Source organism: Tarenaya hassleriana, unplaced genomic scaffold (assembly GCF_000463585.1).
Source record: "Tarenaya hassleriana unplaced genomic scaffold, ASM46358v1 Cleome5, whole genome shotgun sequence".
Classification (NCBI taxonomy): Eukaryota; Viridiplantae; Streptophyta; class Magnoliopsida; order Brassicales; family Cleomaceae; genus Tarenaya; species Tarenaya hassleriana.
In genome coordinates, this window is record NW_010967707.1 from 2,354,351 (window position 1) to 2,379,546 (window position 25,196).

At 35.7% G+C, this 25,196-nt stretch overlaps 4 protein-coding genes and 1 long non-coding RNA gene across 11 annotated transcripts; 3 read left to right on the plus strand and 2 right to left on the minus strand.

The window, feature by feature from the left end:
• Nucleotides 1-303: 303 nt before the first annotated feature.
• LOC104826405 (nucleobase-ascorbate transporter 12) lies at nt 304-5,060 on the minus strand. The gene is given in 11 exon segments (XM_010559089.2): nt 304-782; nt 1,034-1,320; nt 1,628-1,862; nt 1,994-2,281; nt 2,495-2,545; nt 2,751-2,886; nt 2,984-3,084; nt 3,689-3,859; nt 3,962-4,059; nt 4,211-4,618; nt 4,672-5,060. Coding segments are annotated over 11 exon segments (2,160 nt in total). The 5' UTR covers nt 4,835-5,060; the 3' UTR covers nt 304-560.
• Nucleotides 5,061-6,848: 1,788 nt separating this feature from the next.
• On the plus strand, nt 6,849-8,236 carry LOC104826404 (pentatricopeptide repeat-containing protein At2g27800, mitochondrial-like). Of its 3 annotated transcripts, none has more exons than XM_010559088.2 (3): nt 6,849-7,067; nt 7,177-7,280; nt 7,579-7,680. In XM_010559088.2, the coding sequence occupies exons 1-3, from the start codon at nt 6,901-6,903 to the stop codon at nt 7,590-7,592; spliced, it is 285 nt and encodes a 94-aa protein (XP_010557390.1). In that variant the 5' UTR covers nt 6,849-6,900; the 3' UTR covers nt 7,593-7,680. The 3 variants fall into 3 exon arrangements, with proteins under 3 accessions (XP_010557390.1, XP_010557389.1, XP_010557388.1); XM_010559087.2 differs by lacking the exon at nt 7,579-7,680 and adding an exon at nt 7,687-8,236 and having other exon boundaries at nt 6,852-7,067; XM_010559086.2 differs by lacking the exon at nt 7,579-7,680 and adding an exon at nt 7,760-8,236 and having other exon boundaries at nt 6,853-7,067.
• A 4,635-nt stretch (nt 8,237-12,871) lies between these two features.
• Nucleotides 12,872-14,447, plus strand: LOC104826406. Its single transcript, XM_010559090.1, has one exon. The coding sequence runs from the start codon at nt 13,297-13,299 to the stop codon at nt 14,317-14,319; it is 1,023 nt and encodes a 340-aa protein (XP_010557392.1). The 5' UTR covers nt 12,872-13,296; the 3' UTR covers nt 14,320-14,447.
• Nucleotides 14,448-17,160: 2,713 nt separating this feature from the next.
• LOC104826407 lies at nt 17,161-22,192 on the plus strand. 4 transcript variants are annotated; one of them, XR_002024627.1, is made up of 10 exons: nt 17,161-17,526; nt 17,639-17,699; nt 17,800-17,854; nt 18,049-18,154; nt 18,285-18,355; nt 18,642-18,806; nt 18,906-19,085; nt 19,250-19,757; nt 20,466-21,276; nt 21,436-22,192. It is a non-coding gene; the product is annotated as an uncharacterized LOC104826407 (long non-coding RNA). The 4 variants fall into 4 exon arrangements; XR_002024626.1 differs by having other exon boundaries at nt 20,466-20,552; nt 20,703-22,192; XR_002024625.1 differs by having other exon boundaries at nt 20,466-22,192.
• A 175-nt stretch (nt 22,193-22,367) lies between these two features.
• Nucleotides 22,368-24,995, minus strand: LOC104826409 (protein BUD31 homolog 1). 2 transcript variants are annotated; one of them, XM_010559094.1, is made up of 5 exons: nt 24,870-24,995; nt 23,611-23,716; nt 23,301-23,488; nt 22,743-22,917; nt 22,368-22,643 (listed from the first exon to the last, which is right to left on the minus strand). In XM_010559094.1, exons 2-4 carry the CDS (start codon nt 23,702-23,704, stop codon nt 22,762-22,764), a joined length of 438 nt encoding a protein of 145 aa, XP_010557396.1. In that variant the 5' UTR covers nt 23,705-23,716; nt 24,870-24,995; the 3' UTR covers nt 22,368-22,643; nt 22,743-22,761. The 2 variants fall into 2 exon arrangements, with proteins under 2 accessions (XP_010557396.1, XP_010557395.1); XM_010559093.1 differs by adding an exon at nt 24,362-24,771 and having other exon boundaries at nt 22,412-22,917.
• Between the last annotated feature and the right edge of the window lie 201 nt (nt 24,996-25,196).

Consider the following 25,196-nt stretch of genomic DNA (forward strand, 5'->3'; position numbering starts at 1 on the left):
CTTTGTTGGTTAGGTTTATTTATTGTTCTTTTTACAGGCAAGTTAAACCAAAGGATCACACGAGTATAAAAATTATATTAAAAACATATTGATGGGAATAAAATATGTCTTGCTATATTCAACAACAAATCAATTGCATAATTAAATAAATAAAATAGATGGATTTATCTCTCGATGGATCTTCTCAACTGAAGTAATCATTCTAATAATAAGAATAAAGTTTTTGTGCTTGTTCCAAATAATAAGAGCAAAATTCATCAAAATCCTATAGTATTTGAGTTAAAAACACGTTGACAATTTAGGTGGAATAGCGAAATATGCACTTGAATGAACATCAGACGTACAAAAGCATCGATCATAATCTAAACCTTACAACAAACAAATTCCCTTAGTCACCCAAAATCTCTCCAATTCACAAACTTGCGACCCAAGAAAGTTCCAACGTGCTGACAAGAAACCAAAAAAGAAGATGTTCTCATCAACTATTTACCCATTTAGCTTTATAAGAAACTTACATCAATTTCCAAATTATATATATATATATATATATGTGTGTGAATTCAGAGGCCGACCCATTTGACCCATCTGAAAAACCGACCAACCCTGAATGGCAGCTCGTAGTCTTTGGCGAGGGCGGGTTCTCTGGTTGCAGTCTCATGGTCAGACCAGACATAAACTCCACGTTCTTGCATGCTTCCTGGTACTGTGTTGTCTAAGATGAAAGCCACGATGAAAGCCACGACCATATTCATCGATAGGAGCGTGTTCATTACGTAGTTCACCTGCCAACAAACAAACACAAGAAATCTGTCTAAAAACCGAAAGCTCATTCCTCACCTGAATCTCTTATGGTTAAAACTCAGATTTTGATCATTTCACATCTATTTCAAGTGTAAAGACACACCCTTTTGCTACATTCATCGAGACCAGAATATACTTATCGGTTCTAGAACCCCGCAGGAACAAAAGGCATGAACCCGAGTCAACTAGTTTCATGTCCATAAATATCAATCCGAGAGAAATGGATACATACCCCTTTATATTGGCTCTTGAATGGTCCATGTGAAGCCACAATGTACGGTTGGTAATAACTTGGAACTGATATATTCGAGTTTGGAGAAATGCCGTACTGCTGGAAGTAAGCCGGGACAGAAAGAGAGAAGAAGAGCGATAACCCGACAATGATAATATTCCTTGAACTCCCGGCTTCACTGTAACGTAGATTGGAAAGGCCTAAAGCTGTAAGCATCGCCCACATAAAGCAGAGAAGGGATGCGACCATGACTTGAGGAATTGATGCAATAAACCCTCCAACTTTGCCTGTGGATAGTAGAAGTTTAAGAATATACTCAGAAAAGAGAAAGCTTCAAGATGGGACAGAACAAACAATCCTCATCTCTATAAAAGAGCATTTCATGTCTAGTTACTTATTTATTTGCTGATAGACTAGCGAAAACCGTGAAGTTTCTACAAGTTTTACAAGAACTGTATTTTCAAGAATGAAAACAATGATTAAAAAAACTATAATTGGAAAGAACCCATGTACTGCAGATGAATTGAGATAATTCTACAGAGAAAGAAACTACGGAACTGAACACAAAGTACGAAAAAATCAATGGCCACTTACCAACAAGGGATAGGAAGACCAGAACACAAGCACCCAACTCCACGGCTCTACGGCTCCCCATTTTGGAAACAGCAATTGTGTGAACATTTTCAGTGACGGTGGTTGAACCAGTGCCCGTTCCCCAGAGACCGGCTAAGACACTTGTCAGACCTTCAAGACCAATTGCCCGGCTAACTACACCAGGAGTTGGAGGTCTGGATGCTACTAGCAGAGACGAAGCATGATATGAACCGATCTACCATAGTGAAAAAAAAAAGAACAAAGAACAGAGATTGTGGATTAAGGTGGTTTTGAAGACAAAACCCAGTACCTGACATGCTAAAATATTATTCAACAGTTCAGTTAAAGAAGATAAGAAACACTAACCGAGTCTACCGAAGCAATTATGGACGCCACACACATAACAAGAGCCATTTTCCAGCTGAAAACCGGAGTGCCCCATTGCAAGGGGTAAGGGAACCTAAACCAGGGAGCAGATCTCAATGCATGAGAAGTATCAACCCGACAGTACTTCATTCTAGACACATGGTTCCTACAGTGAGTTGATACTATGTTTGAGGCAGGGATGTTCGGGTCACAGCTCTTGTAGTTGTATGCTCCTGCTGCCGTTAATAGAAATGTGGTCGCCCATGTGATTGCCAGAGCCAATGGAACCTGTCGGTAAAAACTTTAATTGGTCATTCACAATTACATGCCAAAGGTAAAGTGTCATGTGATTGGTTGGAGTTTGATTATCTCAAGCCTCTTTTCCTTGTCAAAAAAAAAAAAAAAAAATCGGTCTATCTAATATGGTTTATTATTTCATAGCAATACCACATTATTAGGGTTAAAGTGCTCCAACTGAAACCTGAAGAAGTCAGAACTTACCGCATAAATAAGGAAAACACGATGACCCAAAACCGAGATCTTCCGAAGGTACTGCATAGATATTTGCATCAAACTTGTCAAGTATCATTCACATTATCATGAAGCAACTTGCTCATGTGACATGACATGATAAGTTTACCTAACTTCATAGGAAAGAGAAATATAAAACGTAATCCAGACAAATCAACTTGTGTGGACAGTCTACCTAGAAAGATGCATATGTCAGACAGGTTTATCGTAACATCACAGAACTTACAAGAGCAAAAATAACCACGAGCAGTATCTGCATTGCCCCAATCTCAAGACATTTACCAACAAGAGGAAAACCATAGCTGTAAAATGAAAGTCCAACGGCAGCCACTGTTGGAGCAATAACCACTGGATTAATCAACCTGAGTGAAGGGAAAAGAATCAAGACATAAAAATACAGATCAATACATAGCTAGAAGGATTTGGCCTTGAGAAAAGCAAAAATATTAAGAATTGTACCTCAAAAGCAGCGACATTAGACCACTGTATCCAAGTAATGCTTGGAAAGCTGAACCGATAATTATAGCACCTTGCAGTTCCCTCATAATATGCTTGAAGTTCTGCAATATTAACAAAATTACAACACTAAAGCCAAACCTTTCAAAGGTTAAACCAGAGAAGCGCGACCACAGAGCCAGAGAAAAATCTCCATGGATACCCAATTTGGAAAAGTCTCACAACATTTCTCGACTAAGGACATAGTTAAGGCCGAGAGCAAAAGCATAACCACATGCACAAATTGAGAAACAGAGTTTGCCATATACTATGGTATAGTAGATATCTTTTTGATGATGAGTCCTAGTTTGAAACTCAGTGAACATTGCTTCAAAAATTGAAGGAGAGCTACAACAGACAATTCTTTTTGAAACATTTACACCATACACCTAAAGGCTAAAGCCAATGAATTGCCAAAATTAAAGGATAGTCTGTCCATTTACAAAACAGAAATATGATTCCGACAAGGCAACCAACTTACCTATTGGCTCCTTACGCCAAACTCAGTAAACGACATCTATTACTATATTAGCATCTGTATACTATAAACAAAATGACACAGAGTAAAAATGCACACACAAAAAAACATTTAAAACCAAGGAAACATCAATAAAAAGAAATACATTCTTTAGCGCACACAAAAAGATGAGACAGAGAATTTGCACTTACGTTTCCGGTCAGTCCTTGGAATTCCGGGGAGTTTACAATAGCCAGAGCCGGAGCCAGGTAAACAAAGGAAGGACCTTGAACCAGAGGCAGCCTCGACCCGAATGAAGTATGCAACAAAGTTGTGATTCCACAAACAAAGAGTACAGTGGAGACAACATTAGCCATGTCTTCCTATACATCAATAATAAACAACAACCCCAAAGAGATCATTATACCATACTGTTTCATTACATATAGAATTGATCCAAATGGATAGAGAGGAGGGTAACTTACGTGAGAACCACCCATTGCAGGAACTATGACCAGTGGAACGAGAATCAATGAGCCTAACATTGACAGATAATGCTGGAAACCATGGAACCCAATGGAAACTGAAACAAGATACAGAACAAAACATAATCAGTCAACTACAATTGCCATAGAACAATCACTAAACATGTGACATAAAAACATCAAGCCAATTTACTAGCTTGTCAATTTTCAGACACGAAGTGAAGCGAATAACAATGAGATAAACCTCACCAAGCCCAGGTGTGTCTCTGAGTCCATACTTCATGTGCAAAGTCCTAGCGCCCAAGTCATCATCCATGCTCTGCGGCAAAACCTCCACCGTCTCCTCATTCCGGGTCGGTCTCCTAATCGGTTCACCCGATCCGTTTGCCCCGCTGAATCCGTTCGCCGGAGCAACCGGTCCCCGCTCCTTCCCCGAACCTCCGTCGGAATCTCTCCGCCTCTTCACCGGCTGATCCTTCCCAGAAGCAGTAGCAGCCGCCGGTAGATCATTTGTCTGCATTTTACGTTTTTTTAAAATATAATAATATCATTTTCCATATATAAGATGATCAAGACATTCTTGATGGGGAGATGGTAGAGAGAGAATCAATTATTTGATAACGAGGATTCGTGGGGTCATTTGGCCCATCAATTTAATTGGCAAATGCATATGTAGCATGCATAAAATTCTGAAGCAAAAGAAGCGGAAGCAGGCAACGCGACCTGACCAGAATCACTGGCATTGGTCTCGCCGGAGAATTTGGGGCGGAATCCGGTGCGTTTAGCCCAAGAAGACGGCGGCATTGGGGAGGACTCCGGCGCCGGAGGCCATTGACCCGGTTTGGGTCTGGGTTTCGGGTCAGAGCTCGACATTTCCCCGTCTACTTCCTCGTGGAATTTCTCAGCGGCGCATACTTAGCAGGTTCTACTCTAGATCTAGCAAATTGTCACCGTTTCTTTGTATTCGCCGGAAGATTTCTCCTCGGCTGGAAGAGTGAGAAAGTAAACGAAGAAATGGGGATTAGGGTTTTCTTCAAGCAGCAGGAAAGAAGAGTGTCTACTTGTGAGAGCGCGAGCTTCTATGGAGAAGCCAGAGAGAGAGAGATCGCTAAGATAATGGTGGTGGATTTTCAATTTCACGAAGAAAAACGTTGCTAACAAAAGAAAAAAAATCTAACATACAAATTCCAACTATTTTTTATTCTCAAAATCTAAACACCCCGACATGATCGGATGATGTCATAAACCCCCTTTTGGATTCTGTAATAAAGAAAACTCTATATAATAAGACCAAAATAACTCATCATCATCTGCATTTAATGTTTTTAACATTAAACCGACACAAATATTTCCTACAAATACCGGAAAATAGATGGTATAACATAATGTTTTTTCATATTAATGAGAGTAAATATGCCGTATTTATGGATCTACTATAAAATTTCAGTTGTAACAAAAAAAAATAACACTAAAATTTCCAGACCCAAAAAAAATATATATTTGGCAATGACACGTGAACTTAAGTGATGCTATCTATGACATCAACGGCATTTACTCTACTAAATAATTCATGGTTTGTAGTTTTAAATATTAGCTAAATAAACCAGTTGTAACAAAAATAAATATTAGTTAAATTAGTTTTTTTTACAATATGAAATCAATATAATTTTTTTAAAATAATAAAAAATCAAATAAACTTTTTAACTTATATATTAAATTTTGGTCTAATTTGAAATATATTTGGATTCCATCTTATATTTTCTAGAATGATTTTATACAAAGAGAATATATTTTTTGAACTCCCAACTAAACAATTCAGGTGACACTACCAAGACTACTATCACACACCTTTTACGAAATATGTCATTTTTTTTTCTAAGTTATGTAAAAAATAAAAAGTTTAAGTCAATGTAAATTAATTTGAAAGATTTCAAACTATTAATAGTTAAAAAACTGAAAATATATAAGATGAACATTGGAGACACGGCACGTACAATGTATTCTTATAAAGAACTCTTGGGTAGCTCTAAAAAAACTAAATAATTATATAAAAAAAAAGGTAGTTTTAATATAATGCAACATATTTTTCGGATTTATGACACAAAGAAAAATCGAAGAATATTAGATCGATTAAATTAAATATCGAAAATTAGATTACAGAAGATGTAAGCTGGATAGAAAGTGAAAGTCTTTGGCAGTGTGAAAGTGAAAGGATATGTGGGTTTGTCTTTGTCTGGTGACACGTGTACAATGCCCATGCTGGCATGAGCTGCACTTCATAATAATCCATCCAATAACTTATCTTCTTCTTCCAATAAATTGAATGATTCGAATCCTCATCCGAGTAAATATATGGTCTGTATATACTTCGAGATTTAAATGCGTGCGTGCATGCATGCAAATCCATAATCATTTGGTCACCTTGAATTTTTACAAACGTTAAATAATGTTTTTTTCAAATCGAATTATCTCTTTACTTTATTCTATACAGAATTTTACCCATAGATTATAAAATAATAAACAAATATGAAAAGTTAGATTTCCCACAACTTAAAAAAAAAATAGTCGTTTCGTAAAGGGACAGAAAAAGGAAACTAGAAAGGATTGAAGAGAATTATAAAAACGAAAATTTGTAAAAAACAAAGAAATATAAAAACGGAAAGAAAAGGGAAGATTTTAGGTAAAAGATTCAAGGAAAAAAAAAGGAAAACGGAACAATATTAGCTTGACGAGAAAAAAATAAATAATAAAAGAGACGGAAATAAAAATCTATTAAAAAAATAAGTTATAATTGAGAATCCCTACAAATAAGTTCTAATAGCCGAACCCCGGACCGTACCGGCCCGGTTTAATATGTTCTGGGTTTTATTAAATGCGATTGGACCGGCGGGTCCGGCTCAGTTGTAAAAACCTAACAGTCGATTAACGGATCGGCAAAAATGGCAGCACTCGGCGTCGGCGGAAGGTCTACGCTTCTGGGTCCGATTATCAGGGCAGCAACGGGACGAAGTTTGATCAGACCCAGAGCCAGATTCTCCGTCCCAAACCCTAATTCGGCATTTGCTCGGCCGATCACTTCTTCTGTAATCGAAGCCTCTGCTTCCAGGTCGTTCCTCGTCTTCCTCAGTTTTTTTTTTCTTTTCTGTTTCCTGGATTCGACTCTTTTTTTGTATTTGATTTGATAAATTTTGGATTTTTTTCTGGGAACCTGGAAGGTTTTTGCGGCGAGAAATGAGCACCCATCATCCATTTCACAGCGCCATTGCAGCTGCTTGCCTCGTTTCGAAGCTCCCCTCTGATGTTACCGCTTCCTATGAAGGTACTTGTTCTTCCAGTTGATCAATTTGGCATGTGCGCTCGGAAACGGTTGTACAAATTAGATTGTTGATTAGGGTTTTAGATCCTCGAATAAATGTTTAAATTTGCGTTTTTGCTAAGAACCCAGGTGTTAGTCCCGATTTTCGAGCTTTTGATTAGCTGAATTCGTTAAATTATGGGATCAGAATTCTGTAGTGTTGCTGAGATTGCCATTTATTGGTGTTATCGCTCTCTCTACAGCGTCTTTGACTGTTTGCTGCTATCATTTGTCTGAGAAATTTTTTATTGTAACTTCTTAGGCTATGGCCTCTAACATCATAGAGCCACAGGGAGGGAGTTTCAGAATCTTCTGAAAAGATTTGTGCTGTTTATTTGATTGATCTTGGGAAGTTGATCTTTAATTTCAGAGAAAGAAAGAAGATGTTAAGGAGAAGGATCAAGGATCTTTCGTTCTGATTAACGCTTGTCCATTGGCGGCAGGTAGATTTGCAAACTATCTCAGCCCCATCTAGAAGCAACAGCTTTCCAAGATTAATGGCTCCTTTTTGCCACCTCTGGATTGGATTTCGGTGGTTTCAAGAGATGGAAATTCAGGCTCAAAACGTGTTTGGAATACCCATTTATCAGGAAAAAGAAACAAAGAGAGGTGTTGTTATTTTGGTTTATGGATTAGGCAAAGATGATTCTTGCGTGTGGATTGGAGATTTTCATGAATAATCTGCCCGTCCCCAGAAAAAATGTTGCAGTTTTTAAGGTAAAATAAGGTTTCTGTATGGTCTGAGCCATATAGCTTACGAAATGACGCCTTTGATTACGGGCATGGGCGCCCGGGTCAGCTTTTTGTTAATGGGATGACCCGGTTACCAAAATCCGACCCGGGTCAAGGTTTGATCCATGTTAAAGATGAATTTATATGTTTAATAAATAATATCATTTGTAAGCTAATGTTTTTCCACCTACTTCCTGTTTTTTTTTTTTTTATCACGGCTCCCAAAATTAATTGAGATACTTGTACATATTTAATATAACTATTTTGTAATTATTTATCCGTTGTGTAAGACCTTTATTGTGGAGCATATTATTCTATACATGATAAATTGTTATGCCAACTAACGACATACCAAAAAACAAGGACTAGATTCTGTTTGTTCGTCCATTTCACTTTGGTTGTTTATGATGTCTTAAAGTCTCATTTAATCCTATATGTATATATGTACGTATATGTGTACTGTATATATATATATATATATATGGAGAAATGGAATATATATACACACACGAATATTCCTAGGAAATATTTATTTTTTCGATTTCAAAATTTATGGACCTATGCATTAGTTTTGTTTTTGGGACATTCTTACGTGAACAATAACTAATTTAATTAAGTTTGGTCTCGAAATAAACAATTTCACGTATAAGTTTGGGAAGTCAATAAATAGAAGAAAAAAAATATGGTTTTCATTCAGTTTTTATTTATGGACCATGTTGTATTATGTATACAATATATATACGTTCATTAATAAGGTTCAAGTTGTGTCAATGGTTGCAAAGTAGATTCATTCTCTCCAAATGCCCATTCTCTTTCTCCATAAATATATGTGTTACACGCACGCATATCAATATGTATACATATATATTATTGTGTTTATATATAGAGGGTATAAGATCCATTTGGGAGGATATGAAGAAACTATGTGCTCCTATGAAATTAATATATAGTTTTCAAACACATATAGCATTTTTTTTATATTGAAAGTATTAATAATAAGATAATGATATATATTAGTTATGGGATTAAACGATGCGCTTTCTACGCATGCATGATTAGGCAGGTAGGGTGTTTTGTAAAAAAAAGCAGGACATCAACCATTATTACAGATAGAACCTTATGTACATGTACATGTACATGTACATATACGTATACATATACATGGCCAAATCCACGCGTCTCTAATTCTATGAAAAATAAATCTCATTCCAACCTTCTCTTAGATACTAAGAACATTTCAAATATAATTTATATATGTCATGCATGACGCATTCTACCACGTTATAAAAAAAACAAAAAAGTTTAAAAAAATATATAAATTAATATAAAGTAGCTAGCAATCCTATTTCTATTCGAGAGAACTGGTCGCGAAAAATCTCATATAATATTCGAATCCAAATGATTTCGGATTGAATTTAGATCGAATCAAACTATATAGTATATACAATCATATATGTTTTCTACCTTGTCAAGAGGACCACCGCGACTACATATACAAATTAACTGCTTGAGTTGTACACATCCAACATGTCACATTTATATATTTAGTCTTGTTATTGACTTACAAGCTGTAAGTAAAAGTAGTACATCTAGAAAAAATATATATATATATATATATATACATACATGCAAAATTATGGTATGGTAAGGTGATGAATTTATATATACAAAAAAAGATTTTGGGTGTAAACGAGAAAAGACAACATTGACTTGGTTCCTAAATAGAGGGAGAACCACAATATATATGCATTAGAACCCTTTTCATATACATTGTTGTATGGACCCTATACGATACCCTCCCCACCCGGTAGGGGACCTTCCCCTATTACCCCCTTTTAGGGTTTACAATTTCTTGCCAAAAATCTTCACCCTCTCCTCTACTTCTTTATTATTATTATTATTATTATTATTATTATTATTATTATTATTATTACTATTATTATTATCCATGTATTCCCGCATGGGGGTTTTAACCCTAATAACCCACTTGGGTCGCAGCAATTTCAGGGTACACCACCGAAAAAAAAAAAAAATTTTGCGACCTTATTACGACTAATATATAACTAATATACAACTAAAATAAGAGTAGTTTATTAGTCGTAATAAGTTGTATATTAGTTATATATTAGTCGTAATAAGGTCGCAAATTTTTTTTTTTTTTTCGGTGGTATACACTGAAATTGCTGCGACCCAAGGGGGTTATTAGGGTTAAAACCCCTAATCTTTCCCTCCCAATAATCCAAATTTGTTTCCCCACTTTCCCCCAAAATTCCTTCGCGTATCTCAATTCCGATTCTCATGTCGGGTATCAATTTTCTCACCTTTTTTTCCCCCAATCGTGTACTGAAATTACTGCGACCTAAGTGGGTTATTTGAGTAATATTCCCGCATGATCATTCATGGTCATGGCCATAGTCATAGTCATGCTCTCCTGTATTGTAATTCCCAACCATATATATAATAAACTTCTTTCAATACTTGAAAACTAACTATTCGGATAAAAAGCTCGAAATTGAAACGCTTTGTTGTTCGACTCACTTTTCCTTTTCCTTTTTTTTTTTCTTTTTTGGTTAGACTTTTTCCTCTCTTTTCACCAAATTCTTGGGTCATTATCCACTACACTTTTTTTAAATGTTTTTTTTTTACTCTTTTCATATTTTGTGAGGAAAAAAAAAGAATTTCTTAATTTTGGGAATAAGGAAAAAAAAAACATGTCAAAGTTCTCTTTGAAATGTAATTTGATCCATAGCTTTTGGAATTCAATACTTCGCCTGGGGTGCGGATTACATATACATATATATATATATATATATGTGTGTGTGCATATGTATATGTATATGTATATGTGCATAGTGCAAGATATCATACATATACAATGACACGTAACAAAGCAAGGATGTACGTAAATGTAATAGACTCATGTGATTGCATTGATTTCGTGGTACCTTCTTACTACATACAATCACATGACTTTTCAACTTTGAAGTTTTTATCGATGCATTATTTTATATGTTTAATGATCCCATCTTCAAAATGAAAGTTTAAATTTCAAAATATTGGTTAAAATTTGGGTATTTAAATGAAAAGTTAATTATATAAAAACTCAATTTTTTTACAGATTTGCATATATATATATATACACACACATACACGCATATACACAAAGATATCTAAGCATCAATACATGTAATAAATGGACCAAAGTTATCAATTGCTAATGCCCATTTGCATAACTATTTATACGAGGCAATGTTATTCATATCATATACAAAACTAATTATATAAGAAATTGCCGAATTTAATGCGTGCATATGTGCACTACATTTGGTTGGATTCCATACTTTTGCTTGGGAATTTGATTAACTCGGTGGTTTTTAAATAACCTAAGCTTTGACCCCTTCACAATATATATAACACAACAACCGTCCCAATTTATGGTTGACATTTCAAAAAAAAGCTATATATGTATATATATATATTGATCTAAATTACCTTTACTAACAAAATTGAATATTCATGTTGTTCTAATTAATTTGTATAAAATTAATATCAATTTTAATAAAATCAAACAAATATTTTATATTATTATTAATATTCTATTTTTTTTTCTATATCCACGCCTCCATATATGTTCCATGTGAAAGCCTACGGGTATTTTGCACCATTTGGTGGGTCTACCAATACAAATACATAGAATATACGTATGGTCAGTGCTATGAACCATCATCATCATGCTCATGCCCATGACCTAACATTAAACTATTTAGCAGAAGTCGACCTACCATACAATTAAATATAATTAAAATTAGATTTCGATATAATTAATTATAATCAGAAAGCTCCAATTTAAGTGCATGATATCTGTACTCAGATCTCCATACGTTAGTTGGACTGCCCCCTTCCTAAGCTTTGTAAATTTTTAATTTTATCATGACATAAAATTATTATTTCTTTTCATTCTAACAGCAATAACGAACACACCAAAAGATGACATGCTTAATTTATTCAAATTGTAATTAAAAACTCGTATTATGCTTAATAATTAAATAAATCTCATGGTCTTCTTCTCGACTGTTTAGGGAACCGGAAATTAAAGAATCCAGAGGACAGGAAGACTGTAATTAATTCCCAATTTATTCAAAAATATGCCACATGATATTTTTATGGTTTAATATATTATTATTACATACTATAAATATTTAATTAAATATTTTAAGGCTGGTGTTACCAAAACCCATGATTATGTCACGTCAAACAATGCGACCGTGTCATAACTTTTATTAATATGAATTTTTTTATATTTTTATGGTTATTTCCTCAACTTATTTCTTAATTTTATCTTGTAGAATAGATATGAACTGGCAAAATGGATATAACCAAAGAAAGACTCATATGCATCTCTGCGTATATGCAAACAAATATTTAACATTAAAATTTCCCGATCTTATTACCTAAATTTGGCCAAGATTTATTCGTATGTATTATAATTATATTTCATTAATTTCTATTCAACCGTAAGAAACTATTGCCATATGAATACTTTCCTCTTTCTCTCTCTCTCTCTCTTTTTTTCTGCTTCTACAAATTTTACATTAGCTTCCTTAAAGATGAGTATTGAAAACAAATTATTCGTGGTAATTATGATAATTTTCCGTGTTGAGAGATCTTTAAATGGAATCCCTCCGGTTAGTAAGAGATTGATATCCTCTAATTATATAATCAATCAAATAGCATTAAACATTTAATTTAATTCATTTTTTATTCGTTTATTTATCCCCCAAGAGTAAAGTCCGAAGGTACTTAACTTTGCCCTCCCCATTTCATCTGCAGTCTGCTCTGGGACAGACCCAAAACCATCTCTCTCTCTCTCTATCTCTCTCTCTCTCTCTCTCTCTCTCTCTCGTCGGAAGAAGAAAAAGAAGCAAAACCCATATTCAGATTTCAATTTCCTCTGAAACCCAGATCGATTTCGTTACTGTTTCTTATCAAAATTTCATCTTTTAGTTACCAGAAGAAAAAAAGCTTCAATATTTGGTGTTATTGTTCTGTTTCTTCTTCAGTTTTTCCCTTTTGAAACCTCGGATGCTCTGCAGAAACTCTGTTTCAGAGCGTAGAACAATAGCCCAGACTGAGCTTTCAGATCTTTGAACAACCTTTTTTTTCTTCCAATTTAAGTTCATTTTTCCCCTAATTTCTTCCCCAAGAAAACCCATTATTCCCTCACATTTGAGGTGAGAACCCAATAAAAATGAGAGATTTGGTGTCATGTTTCAGCGAGAACTCGATCAACGTGACGAACCCATCATGCTCAAACTACAGCAGCAACGCTTGTATCTCTCCAGATTTGTCGCCTTCTGTTCAGACCTCCATCACAAGCATCTACAGAATCACATTAGGATCATCATCACCATCATCGCCTCGTAAACATGTGTTGATCAACGTCACCTGGTGCAAGAACAACACCAATTCCACCAATCATGGCCTCAGCATCGGCGTTTTCTCTGACGAGAACAACCCTTCAACGTGTCTGAAACTGAACACAACTTCCCGGTTCTTCCGCAAGAAGAAAGGCACCAAAGTCCTGGAATCCGATCTCGGGAAGATCGAGGTTTTCTGGGATCTTGCCGCGGCTAAGTACGACAACCTTGGAGGACCCGAGCCTGTTGAAGGTTTCTACGTCATTGTACTTGTTGATGCGGAATTAGGGTTAGTCCTCGGAGATTCTGCAGAGGAAGCTCTCTTCAAGAAACTGACAAAGGGTTCATCCGACGATTTCTCCTCGGCGATTTCCAAGAACTGTCTGATCTCCCGACAAGAACACTTTTCAGGGAACACCCTTTATTCGACGAGGGCTAAGTTCGCGGAAACAGGGGTTTTCCATGAGATTCTGATCAGATGCAGCGGAGAGACAGAGGGTTTGAAACATAGCACCCATAATGGCCATCATCATCACCATCACCATCATCATCCTGTTTTGTCGGTTTGTATCGACAAGAAGACGGTGATCAAGGTGAAGAGATTGCAGTGGAATTTCAGAGGGAATCAGACGATTTTCTTGGATGGATTGTTGGTGGATCTGATGTGGGATGTCCATGATTGGTTCTTCCGCAGCAATCAAGAGAGTTCATCATCGCCTGGAAGTGGAAGAGCCGTTTTCATGTTTCGGACAAGAAGTGGAATGGACAGTCGGCTCTGGTTGGAGGAGAAGATTGTGAAGAAGGAACAAGACAACCTTGACTTCTCTCTCCTCATCTACGCATGTAAGACCTAATTTTTTTTTTTCATAAAAAACAATTCTTTCCCATTCTGCTTGATTTATGGGTTTGGTTAGATTTTCATTTTTTTTGGAGTTGTGATTTTATATTGGATTTTTTCGGAAATGTGAAATTTTTAGGATTATTTCTATATTGATGATTATTTTTTGGTCTCTTGATCCAAAAATATTATACATTTTAAGTCGAACAAATCTGTATAAATATGTAATTGCTTGGCAAATATGACACAGCATCACCATACACTAGACATGAATAATAATAATAATAGTGTGATGGTTATAAAATTGAAATACTTTTTATTTTCTTAAAAAAACAGTAACATAAATAGGTGAAATTTGGAGGGGAGATGATATGGATTGCATGTGCTGTGTGCATATGGGCGCTCCTGTAATGATATGCTCGAAGTCTCTTTTAGAGGACAAAAGGGTTAAAAGAAAAGATGAGAATCTACTCGTACTACTGTTGCTTTTCAACATGAAAAATCACAGCATGAAGCGAATTATATAATTTGAATTTTTTATAATGCAATAATAATAAATGGTAAATGAAATTTTCGTCTAACGAAGACAAAATATGGATGGAATTTGATTAAACCATAAGGAGAGAATAAGGAACAATAAAGGAAGGCCATTGTACAATACGGGGTTTGGAAATCTTTTATGCAATTAATTATAGTTTTCCCACTAGTGGCGAATTGAATGAGATGATTTTTTTTTTTAATTTATGTTTAAATGTTTTGATATAGATAAATGGCATGAAATACTAAATTTATTTGATAAGAAAATTAGAAGTGTTACCATTCCATTTGACATCATGAGCCACGTTATGGAAAACAAAAAAATATTTACAAAGATTTATATTTTTCGTTAAATATTACTAAGATACATGCGCATTTAATACAATGCATGCGACGAAAAATGAATAGACGAATACTATAACTATATAAATGGTAATTAAATAAATTACAAAAAAAAAAAAGAATAAATAACAGCATCCTCTTTGAAACAGTCACATTAAATTATCACATGGCCCCTCGCATGTGTCCTTTGTAAATGTTTCCTTGCCCTATTGGACGAAGAAGTGTCTTTTCCTTGTTTTCTATTAATATATAATTTTTCAACAAATAATATCTAGCAACTTTATTCGAATATTTATAAATATAGTAAATAGATTCGACCGATAATCAAGTTATGTCTAGAAGTTTGAAAGTCTGCAAAACTATCCATCCGAAAAATAACCAAAAATTAATAGGACAAAATTAGAAAATAATTTTAGTATAATTTATTATTTTAAAAAAATTATGACGATATTTTCTATATTTATTAAAAGTTAAAAATTTATCCATACCTTTTTTTACGAAATTCAGTTTTAATACTCATAAATATCCCAACATCTTTTGCGACTATCCGAACATAGATTTCAAATCTTTATACCTAAAAAAAATAAGGAGACAAATTCAAATACCTTTATTTATTTTTATTTTTTGGATATTCCAACCTTAACGACCATCATTCACAATCATAACCCATTTTTATGCTATATATCTCCAACGATTCTCTTCTTTCTATATATTTATGTCTTGTGGAAATATTTTTGTACAAAAAACTGCAATATTTTCGGTATATTTTGTTGACTACAATATATATATTTTTTTACCATATCGATATTTATGTACCAAATCATTGTAGGATAAAGATACAAATGACAAACATAACACATTGAAATTCATATTCAAAACGTTATAGAAGAGATCCGTAAATATAGATATTAAGTAGATTTTGATACATCTTAAAATCAAATATAGAATTGTGCGGCGTTATGATAATGTTATTAAGACCCTTCATTATTTAATGAAATCAAAGAGAATAAAATCTTACTAAATTAATTAATAGGCAATTAGACATCACATATTTGCTACAGTTTTGACCTTAGAGTCACATTTTCCGGTCCACCACAGGACACCTGTCCTTGTAATTGGTAAGGGACCATTACACTCTTATTTATTTCCCTCGTGACTCCCCTTCCTCTTTTTTTTTTTTCCTTATATTTTCCCATTTTTTTTAAATATGCTAAGATTAAATCTTATACACACACATGTATATATACACACACACACACACACACGTATATGTATAACTAAATTGGGATAAGTTTGTGGCCCTCTATTTCATTTGGGCTGTTTTTTTAAATGAGAAAACCATTATTCAGATGATCTATTAACTACTTAGAATTGATGACCGGTCGGTTTCTTAACAACTCTTGACTTGTTGATAAGCTTTGGAACGGATCTCTTGTTGTGATTCATTCATGTATTGTCCTGCCTTGATTAAGAGAACGCTAGGTGAATCCACTAGTCTAATATTTTTTTCCTTATTAAAAACAATTGTTTTTTACACTGTGTTTAGGTTTATACTAATATTTTGTAAAGTTTCAGGTGTTATGATTTCCACCAAAATTAACCAGTGTAATGTGCCCCTTATTTATCGGATTTTCTATTTTCTAAAATTTATATATCATATTCTTAAAGTAAACTGGGAAAATAGAATAGTTTTTAAAAATCTTAGCATTTTTTTTTCATATAGGTTTTAATTTTGTACTCTTGGGGGCTAGTTTTAAGGGTCTTCTGTATTTTGATAGTGAAAGGAAATTAGTTTTCAAGAAATCTTGCAAAATGCAGAATATATTTTTTAATGGGCCTTTTCTGTTAATAAAATGGGCTTGGGCCTTGTTCTTTAGAAAAATGTCGGTGAAATTCAAAATTCAAATCACTTTGAAAAGCCCATGAACCCTATTTTAAATACCCTTAACTCGCATTAAAACGATCACCTTTTCCATTTTCCCTTCTCTCTCTCTCTCTCTCTCTCTATCTCTCTCTCTCTCTCTCTCTCTCCGGCCTCTGCGATTTTGCGAGGCACCATTTCCCGGCGAGTCGGAGAACGGAGGGGATAAACCCGGCCTGCCGGCGATTTATTATTCTCTGATCTCCTCGTTACTTCACCCTGGAAATTTCTTGTCTTTCTAAGAGCTATGGGCTGTTCTTGCTTCAGATAATCTTGGTACAAGCGTGAAGATTTGAATTTCATCGGCGGGTTCTTGCTCTATATTTGAATTCGGGATTGTTCGAACACGTCTGCGTTTTCTTCAGGCATTTTCCGTCTTCTGCATCCATTCTTTGGGTGCGAATGGTTGACATTGTAAATCAGGTTTCTCATATTTATGCATTTGTCAGCAAGAAGTCTTGTTCTTGTTGGAGTTCTCCTCAGATCATCAATACACTTTGCAGTAAATTTGTTTTAAGCAGTTTGTTCCCTGTAGGAGTATGGGAAACGCCCGGTTTCAGGTGAACCGCTTGCCAGTTGGTGACAAAACTGGAAAGGTATGCAACTGCTGGTGCTATTTTTCCATGGAGCAATTCGTGCACTGACGTTTTAAACTGTGTTCCCTCTCTGGGAACGTTTTTTCTTTCTTTCTTTCAGGTTATTAAACCTAAACCATTGCGCACAGCTAGCGTCCCTGGACTACTAGGTATAGGTATGTTCCAAAATGTAAGTTTGTAGATGTTGTACTGTCTTTCCATCCTTTACACATTTGGGTTTGTGCTCGTTTTTCTGTCTGGAAGGTTCATTCAGAGAATTTCCCTCGGTATGTGGGCATATCTTCTGATTTTGAGAAATATGTTTTGGGGGTTTAGTTTAAATTCTCTCCTGATTTTGCTGATTATGCAGCTTGAGAAGTCACGAGATGACCCTTATACGGCAAGAGGGCCCTCATGTTTATCATCTTGATGTTGCGGCAATGTATCCAAATATCATCTTAACAAACAGGCTTCAGGTGCATTTCAATTCTCTTTAAATAATCGGAATACCTTAATGTTCTGCATTTTTTCTGATTGATTCCGAATTAACATCATGTTCCTTGCATATGCTGTCGCATGGAATTGTAAATCAATAACACCCATCAGTGATTGCTAGTTGTTGCTGGCTCTTAGCAAATCAGGTTGCACCCCTCGCAGTTATGATTTTGAACCCCTCTGTAAGTTCTCTGTAGATTAAATATATCTCAGGTAGTAAGTAATGTGACGTACTTGTGCTTCCTGGATCTTGATAGAACTGCCACTTGCCTTGGCCTCCGACAACTTGCCCTTCCAGATCTTGTTAAGAGTTTTATATTCATACCTCCTATCTCAAAAGTTTCAATCACGACCAATAGAAAGGATTCAGTACAAAAAGTTACACTTGCTAAAGAAATCAGGTTTTGACTAACTATCCTTCCTAAAGTAAAAATATTTGGCTGATGCCTGGCACTTTGTCTAGAACAGACTGAAGTCTGAAGGAAAATAAAAGCCACCCACCTGTGAACAGTGTCCACATAAAATGGGTTCTCTCTCATGCATAGTCTGAAGGAAAATAAAAGTCCAGTACTGGTTTAAATGCCTGAGGAATATGTGTATACTTCATTCCTTCTATGGATATATCATGCGCAAGTGAGTTGTCTGATCCCTCGAAAAGAGGCTAGATTTCTGTTACATTATCACCATGAGTTCTGTTTTGGTTTATCAAGCTTTTGCTTCTACCAATCCCAGAGGTGCATGATGGTACTCCATGGAAATGGCTGGTGCTGTTACCTACATTGGAGCGAAAATCATTCAGAATGCTCGCTTGCTTATCGACAGGATTGGGAAACCACTTGAGTTGGATACAGATGGTATCTGGGAGTGTTGTTTTCCTGGATCTTTTCCGGAGAACTTTACTTTTAAACTGAAGTAAGATTTCCAGTCTACATGACCCTAAATTCCTTCTAGTTTTAAATTTGTTTTGATTTATTCTGAATTTTCGTCCGAGGTTTTAGAAGGAAATTTAGTTTCTACATTCATCTCAGAGTAGGAATTGCTTGTGGCTTAAACATTAACCATATTCGTTTGTGCAGAAACATGAAGAAGTTTACGATCTCTTACCCAATTGTGTAATGCTAAATGTTGACGTGGCAGAAAATAATACAAATGATCAATAACAGGTTTGCTGAGCTACCCTTTATTGAGGATCTTAATATCGATGTGCATTCTACTATGTTGTTCATTGTACAATCCGGAAAGTGATTGCCTCTATCTTGTTTCATTTTCTTTTTGTGTGAAATGATTTTGCCACAGACTCTTGTAGATCCCGTCGACAAAACATATAAGACACATACTAAATGCTCGATTGAGTTCGAAGTTGATGGATCACCAAGGTAAGTGTCTTGAGATGGACCTTTTGAATGTCTTGCTTTATGGTTGCCAGGAATAAGCATGTGATATCCTTTCCGAACCGGCAATGATTCTTCCTGCATCGAAAGGGGAAGGAATTTTAATTAAGCAGCTGTTTCCAATCACGATGGATCCTTGGCGGAGCTCAAGATAAAGCGTAGAGGTGAGCTGAAACTCATCGAAGTTTTTCAGGTATCCACTTCTTACTCTTGTGTTGTAAATGATATAACTAGAGTTCTGCATTAGCTATTAGAAACTTTTAGGCTGCGAGTAGTGATATAGTGGGTTTCTGCTGATGTGCTTGTTCTGTCAACTTTTTCTACTTGCAGTTATTAGATTTTGTTTGCAAGTTATTTAGCTGCTAAATAAGAGTCTCTGTTACGGAAAGCTACAATGGTTGTAGATTGCTGCTCAGAGTGATCATTGAGGACTAGAAGAAAAGATTCTAAACCTTAATTAGTAATTACCATCTCTCTTCATTGAAGAGAGAATCCATACAAAATACTGATACATGAGATAGATGTATGTTATAGGTGTTTTGCTCATAACATCTTCATCTCATTCAGTTGATTCTACGTCTATAAAAGCTTATGAGAGTCTCTACTGGTTATTATACTTCTTTTCTGAAGTTAATGATTTTGCTAAAAGAAAACAAATATGTCAAGAATGAAACAGTATTTCATTGTAATAGTGGTAGATAACAGTTTGAGCAGTGAAAATCCATGATTTATTGGCGACGTAACGCCTTTCTAGTGCATTTTATTCGTAGAGTTGTTATCTCGAAAGGTTATGCTTTAGACAAAAAGTCAGGTTCGCCTTCTTACTAATATTAACTGTTACTCTTTAGCTGAGATGGCAGCCAATCAAATAGTTTCTCTTTTCTTTTCTTTTTTCTTGCAGGCTGAGCTTTTTGACAAATTTCTCCATGGATCAGCACTTCAATAGTGTTATTTGGCTGTCGCAAATCGCTGGCTTGATGTACTCGATGTCTGTGATGTCGTTTGATACTTCTTCTTTTTGAGTAAATTCATAGTTACGGAGCATTTTAGCATTTATACAGTCCGTATAGGTGTCACTAGCTTCTCATAATTGCCGTTGGATCATATTATTCATAAATTCTCCTTTTATTTCTTTCAGAATCAAGGAAAAGATATCAGACAGTGAATTGCTAGATTATATATCAGAATCGTGTACAATGAGCAAATCTTTAGCAGATTATGGCGAGCAGAAGTCATGTGCCGTGACCACAGCAAAACGCCTTGCTGATTTTCTTGGTGACACAATGGTCAAAGATAAAGGATTACGTTGCAGATGTGTAGTTGCTTGCGAACCAAAGGTGCATTTATACTTAGGTAGAGATTTCATACAGACACTTTTTCTCCCTCTTTGGCAGATTGGGCAGTTTTTTGCTTGGATGGTGTGGAAGGGATGATGCATAAGATCCCATTGACTATTCCAAGGGTGTTTTACATTTAATTCCAAAGCACCGATAGCTGAAACTTTTCGGGGAAAGCATGTCAACAAAATTCTTCCTCATGGAAGACATTGCTATAATCTGATCGAGGCATGTGTCTAACCCTTATGCATTGTTGCCTCTGTAGTTCTTTTACCCAGAAGCATTAATCTTTCTTGACAGGTTGTAATTCAGGAAGATCAATTTAAAAATGAAAGCAAAAAACTTGCATCCCTTCTTTCAGACCCCGAAATTGAGGTAAGTTTTCTTCTAATTTTCAGCTCGAGTCATGCATATGATCTGTTTAAAGAAACTCCCTGCGTCATGTGAGGGTTAGGGACAGGGTAAAAGGGGCACAGGAAAGTTTATATGTTTGGACTACACTGGCTCATTGATTTCATTATTTGTTCACTGCAGCGCAGAAACCGTGAATGAAAATTTGAAAACGAGTGCACAGGAAAGTATTTCTTATTCATTTCTTGTTGAAGGTTTCTTTCTGTAATGGAGTTGAAGATATCTTTTACCTTTTTTGGACGTGAAATCACGTGGTTTTATTGGCACTGATGCGGTACTGCTGCTTAGGTGTCTTAGTGGGCGATTCAGCCCGGTAACATTGGAGAAAACCTTCTGTTTGGCAGTCCAATGGATAAATAAAACAAAGTGACAAGAATGTGACACAAGCATGCTCCTTAAAAAAGGGATTTGGAGCTTCTCACATGAGGACCAGACCATAGTCGGTGATAGAGGTATAAATCTCAGTGGTGGTCAGAAGCAAAGAGTACAACTTGCGAGATGCCGAGATGATCCGTTCAGTGCTCCTGATGCACACACTAGCTCCGAGCTTTTCAGGGTAACAAATTCTATGCGTCATTGAAGATTCGTTTCATTTTGATACCTGTTTGGACGTACAATTGAACAACTGTAGGAATATATATCATCTGCATTGGCTGAGAAGACTGTCATTTTTGTGACACATCAAGTCGTGTTTCTTTCTTGTGCTGACCTAATCATGGTAGGAGTTTGGTTCTTAGTTTACTTGTCTCCAAGGATTTAGGCTATTGTGGGCCTGTTAGTCTTTTAGGTGTTAAGTTGTCTATATTGTACTCCCTCCGTTTTAAAATATTTGTAATTTTAGGTTATTTTCTATGTTTCAAAATATCAGTAGTTTTACATTTTCAAGACATCTTTTATAATAGTTTCTAATTTTATCCCCACCAAATTCCAATACATTATTAATAATTGTAAGAGTATATGTGACTTTTGATCTATTTTCTTAAAAAATATGAAACAATCTAAAATAATAAATATTTTGATAACGGAGGGAGGGAGTAACTATTGTTGTCCAAAGGTAGCCGTTAAGAGAATTTTTTAAATTGAAAAAAAAAAGAAAAGATTCAAAAACTCTGGACAAACATGTTACAACATCAGAACATGAGAATGTAGGACACCCAAATCTTATCACATTCTTGCTGAGGATTCTGAATCAGGAACCAGGAAGATCAAAGGAATCAAAGTGAAGAAATGTGAATTCTCTGCTGCAATCAAATCCTCACAACAACATCGATCAGCCTACCGATATCGCAGTTTGGGAATTGTTGAATTCAGGGATCAAGTTATAGTACTCCCTGTTCATCATAATTAGCAAAAGGGTTTTTACAGAATGGATTGCTATTTAGGCATTTGGATACATTACAGTACATGAGAGAAAGAGAAACGAGAAGCACCTATCCAGATGGAAATCAATCAATCCCCACTGGCACATCCTTGACATCCACAGTGAACGCATTCCACGGCTTTCTCTTCTCGCAAGTGTTTGGGAACTCGGCATACGCAAGTCGTCCCAAAGTTGTGGTCTCTCGGCTGTATGCAGCGTAAGCAGCAGAGACGTTCGTATCCCGACTGGAATTTTTCAAAGAGAGAATACACGTGTATCACTCAGTGCAGTCACAACTCAACAAGAGGTTATACAATACCAATCATGAATCTTGATTGTCTGGCGTGTAGTTCAAAAGGGAACAAGAAGAAAGCAAGGATTTTTTTAAGCCGTTAAAATCAATTGATGTAGAATTCGACTAAAAGAACTAAATAAAAACCGAGGTGCCAGCACAATTTAGATTCAGGGCTGTCAAGCTTGAAGACAAATGGATGACAAAAGTGAAGGGTTTTCTATTTCTCTCGGCCATTCATTGTAAGCTTGTTTCTACTTTCTAGTAACTGAAAAGGGTTCAATTTCTCATCAAACATCAAATTTTCCTCAAGGATAGAATAAAATTCCAACTCACCTTTTTCCACTTTGCAATCAGGCTGCGGTCCCCATATCCCTGATCCAAGCAGAACTCATACAACTCTTTAGATATTTCATTCCTTCTGTAGTAAAGGTCATACAAATACCGGCTCCTCTGATGAGAGATTTTGAAGATTGGCCACAGGGTTTCACACTTTCTTTTTCCATCATGTGGATCGGTCTCAGCTGCACAGGACAAGATCATCAGAACAAAGTTGGTAGGCGAGATAGTGGCATGGGATGATGGGAAAGGAATGAACTTCTAGATTTGAGCTTGATTTATATTACAGATATAGATCCCAACTAACCCTCTCTCATCTTGGCATCCAGCTCCCGAAGTGTAGGTTCAATCAGCTCCCACCCTTCTGGGTATTTGACCCGATTCGTTCTAACCTTTGGCATTTTTTCTCCCAGCTATAAGAAGAAGAAAATTCAATCATACAGATTGCTATATGAAATTTCACTGAATCTGATATCTTCTGTACACAAGAACCATGGTTTCTCCATTTTGGTTCACGCAGATATAAATTTTAAACTATCAAACCAAGTGAGTATCAAGCAAGAAAAAAAATATTTAGACAAAACTCGTAATCACCATGACAAGCACATATTTCGAATGACTGGGTTCCTGCAAACCCGCTACAATAAAATATCATAAATTTTACGACTTTTCACCTAATTCGATCCTAATTTTAAAGATGGTAAGTTAAAGTTTTGACATGGTTTTATGGAAATTCAAAACTTTGCAATGAAACCTTCAGTAATCCACAAAGACAGCTAGCCGAGATTCACTGGGTGGAATTAAAACCTTGGACCAAAACATTTCCTCCTTGACATCCTTCTAAATAGCCCGACAAATCTTATTCTTAAAAAAACATGACCTTAGGCTAGCAAAATAGGAACATTGAAACTTAAGTTAAAGATTAACAATAAAGAAGATTTCTAAACTCAGCTCAATCACGTGTCAAAAGTCCGGACGAGATCCCGAAATTCCATGCCAGAAACAATCAGGTGATAGTGCTGAATCTATTCCGAAATCATCGGGTAACACTGGCTCACCTTACACCGTTGGACAAAACTTCTTTCCTTGAGATGAACTGGTTAGGAAAGTTTCCTAATATACTATACCCGGAATCATGGTAGTCAAAAGCCTTTACCTCATGTTGCTTTAGAACTAGAAAGATTTCACGACATATGCACTAAAATCATTACAGCAGTGAAAGCATCACAAGAACTAGAACAATTGTTATTGCCCTACAACCCAAAATTCAGATTCTGAAAGTGTAAGCAACACTATATGCAACAAATCTGAAGAAGCCGCCGGAATATCATTTCGGCTTTAATTTCTCGGAATTCTCGTATAACCCTGTAATTCATCAGACAAATCAAAAGCTTGCCGATTCTTCAGAATGACTAGGCGACCTCCCGAACACACGCGACGTGAGTTTGGAACCACCGCAACCGAAACCCTAATCCGACAGACCCACGAAACCCAACTGATTCTTAACAAAGAAAAGACAAAAAAAAATAGGGTTCATGTTCGAAGAGGGAGAAGCAATGGACTTACTACTTCCGTCGCGGAACTGAAGCGCGAAAAGGATTCTTCTGAGAAACTCGAGAACCTGGAAACGGGATTTAATTTAGAGCCGAAAACGAAGGGTTTTTGCTCGGCAAAAGGAATCAAGAATCAATCAAGGTTTGGGGTTTTAACCCTAATAACCCACCTGGGTCGCAGCAATTTCAGGGTACACCACCCAGAAAAAAAAAAAATTTTGCGACCTTATTACGACTAATATATAACTAATATACAACTAAAATAAGAGTAGTTTGTTAGTCGTAATAGGTTGTATATTAGTTATATATTAGTCGTAATAAGGTCGCAAAATTTTTTTTT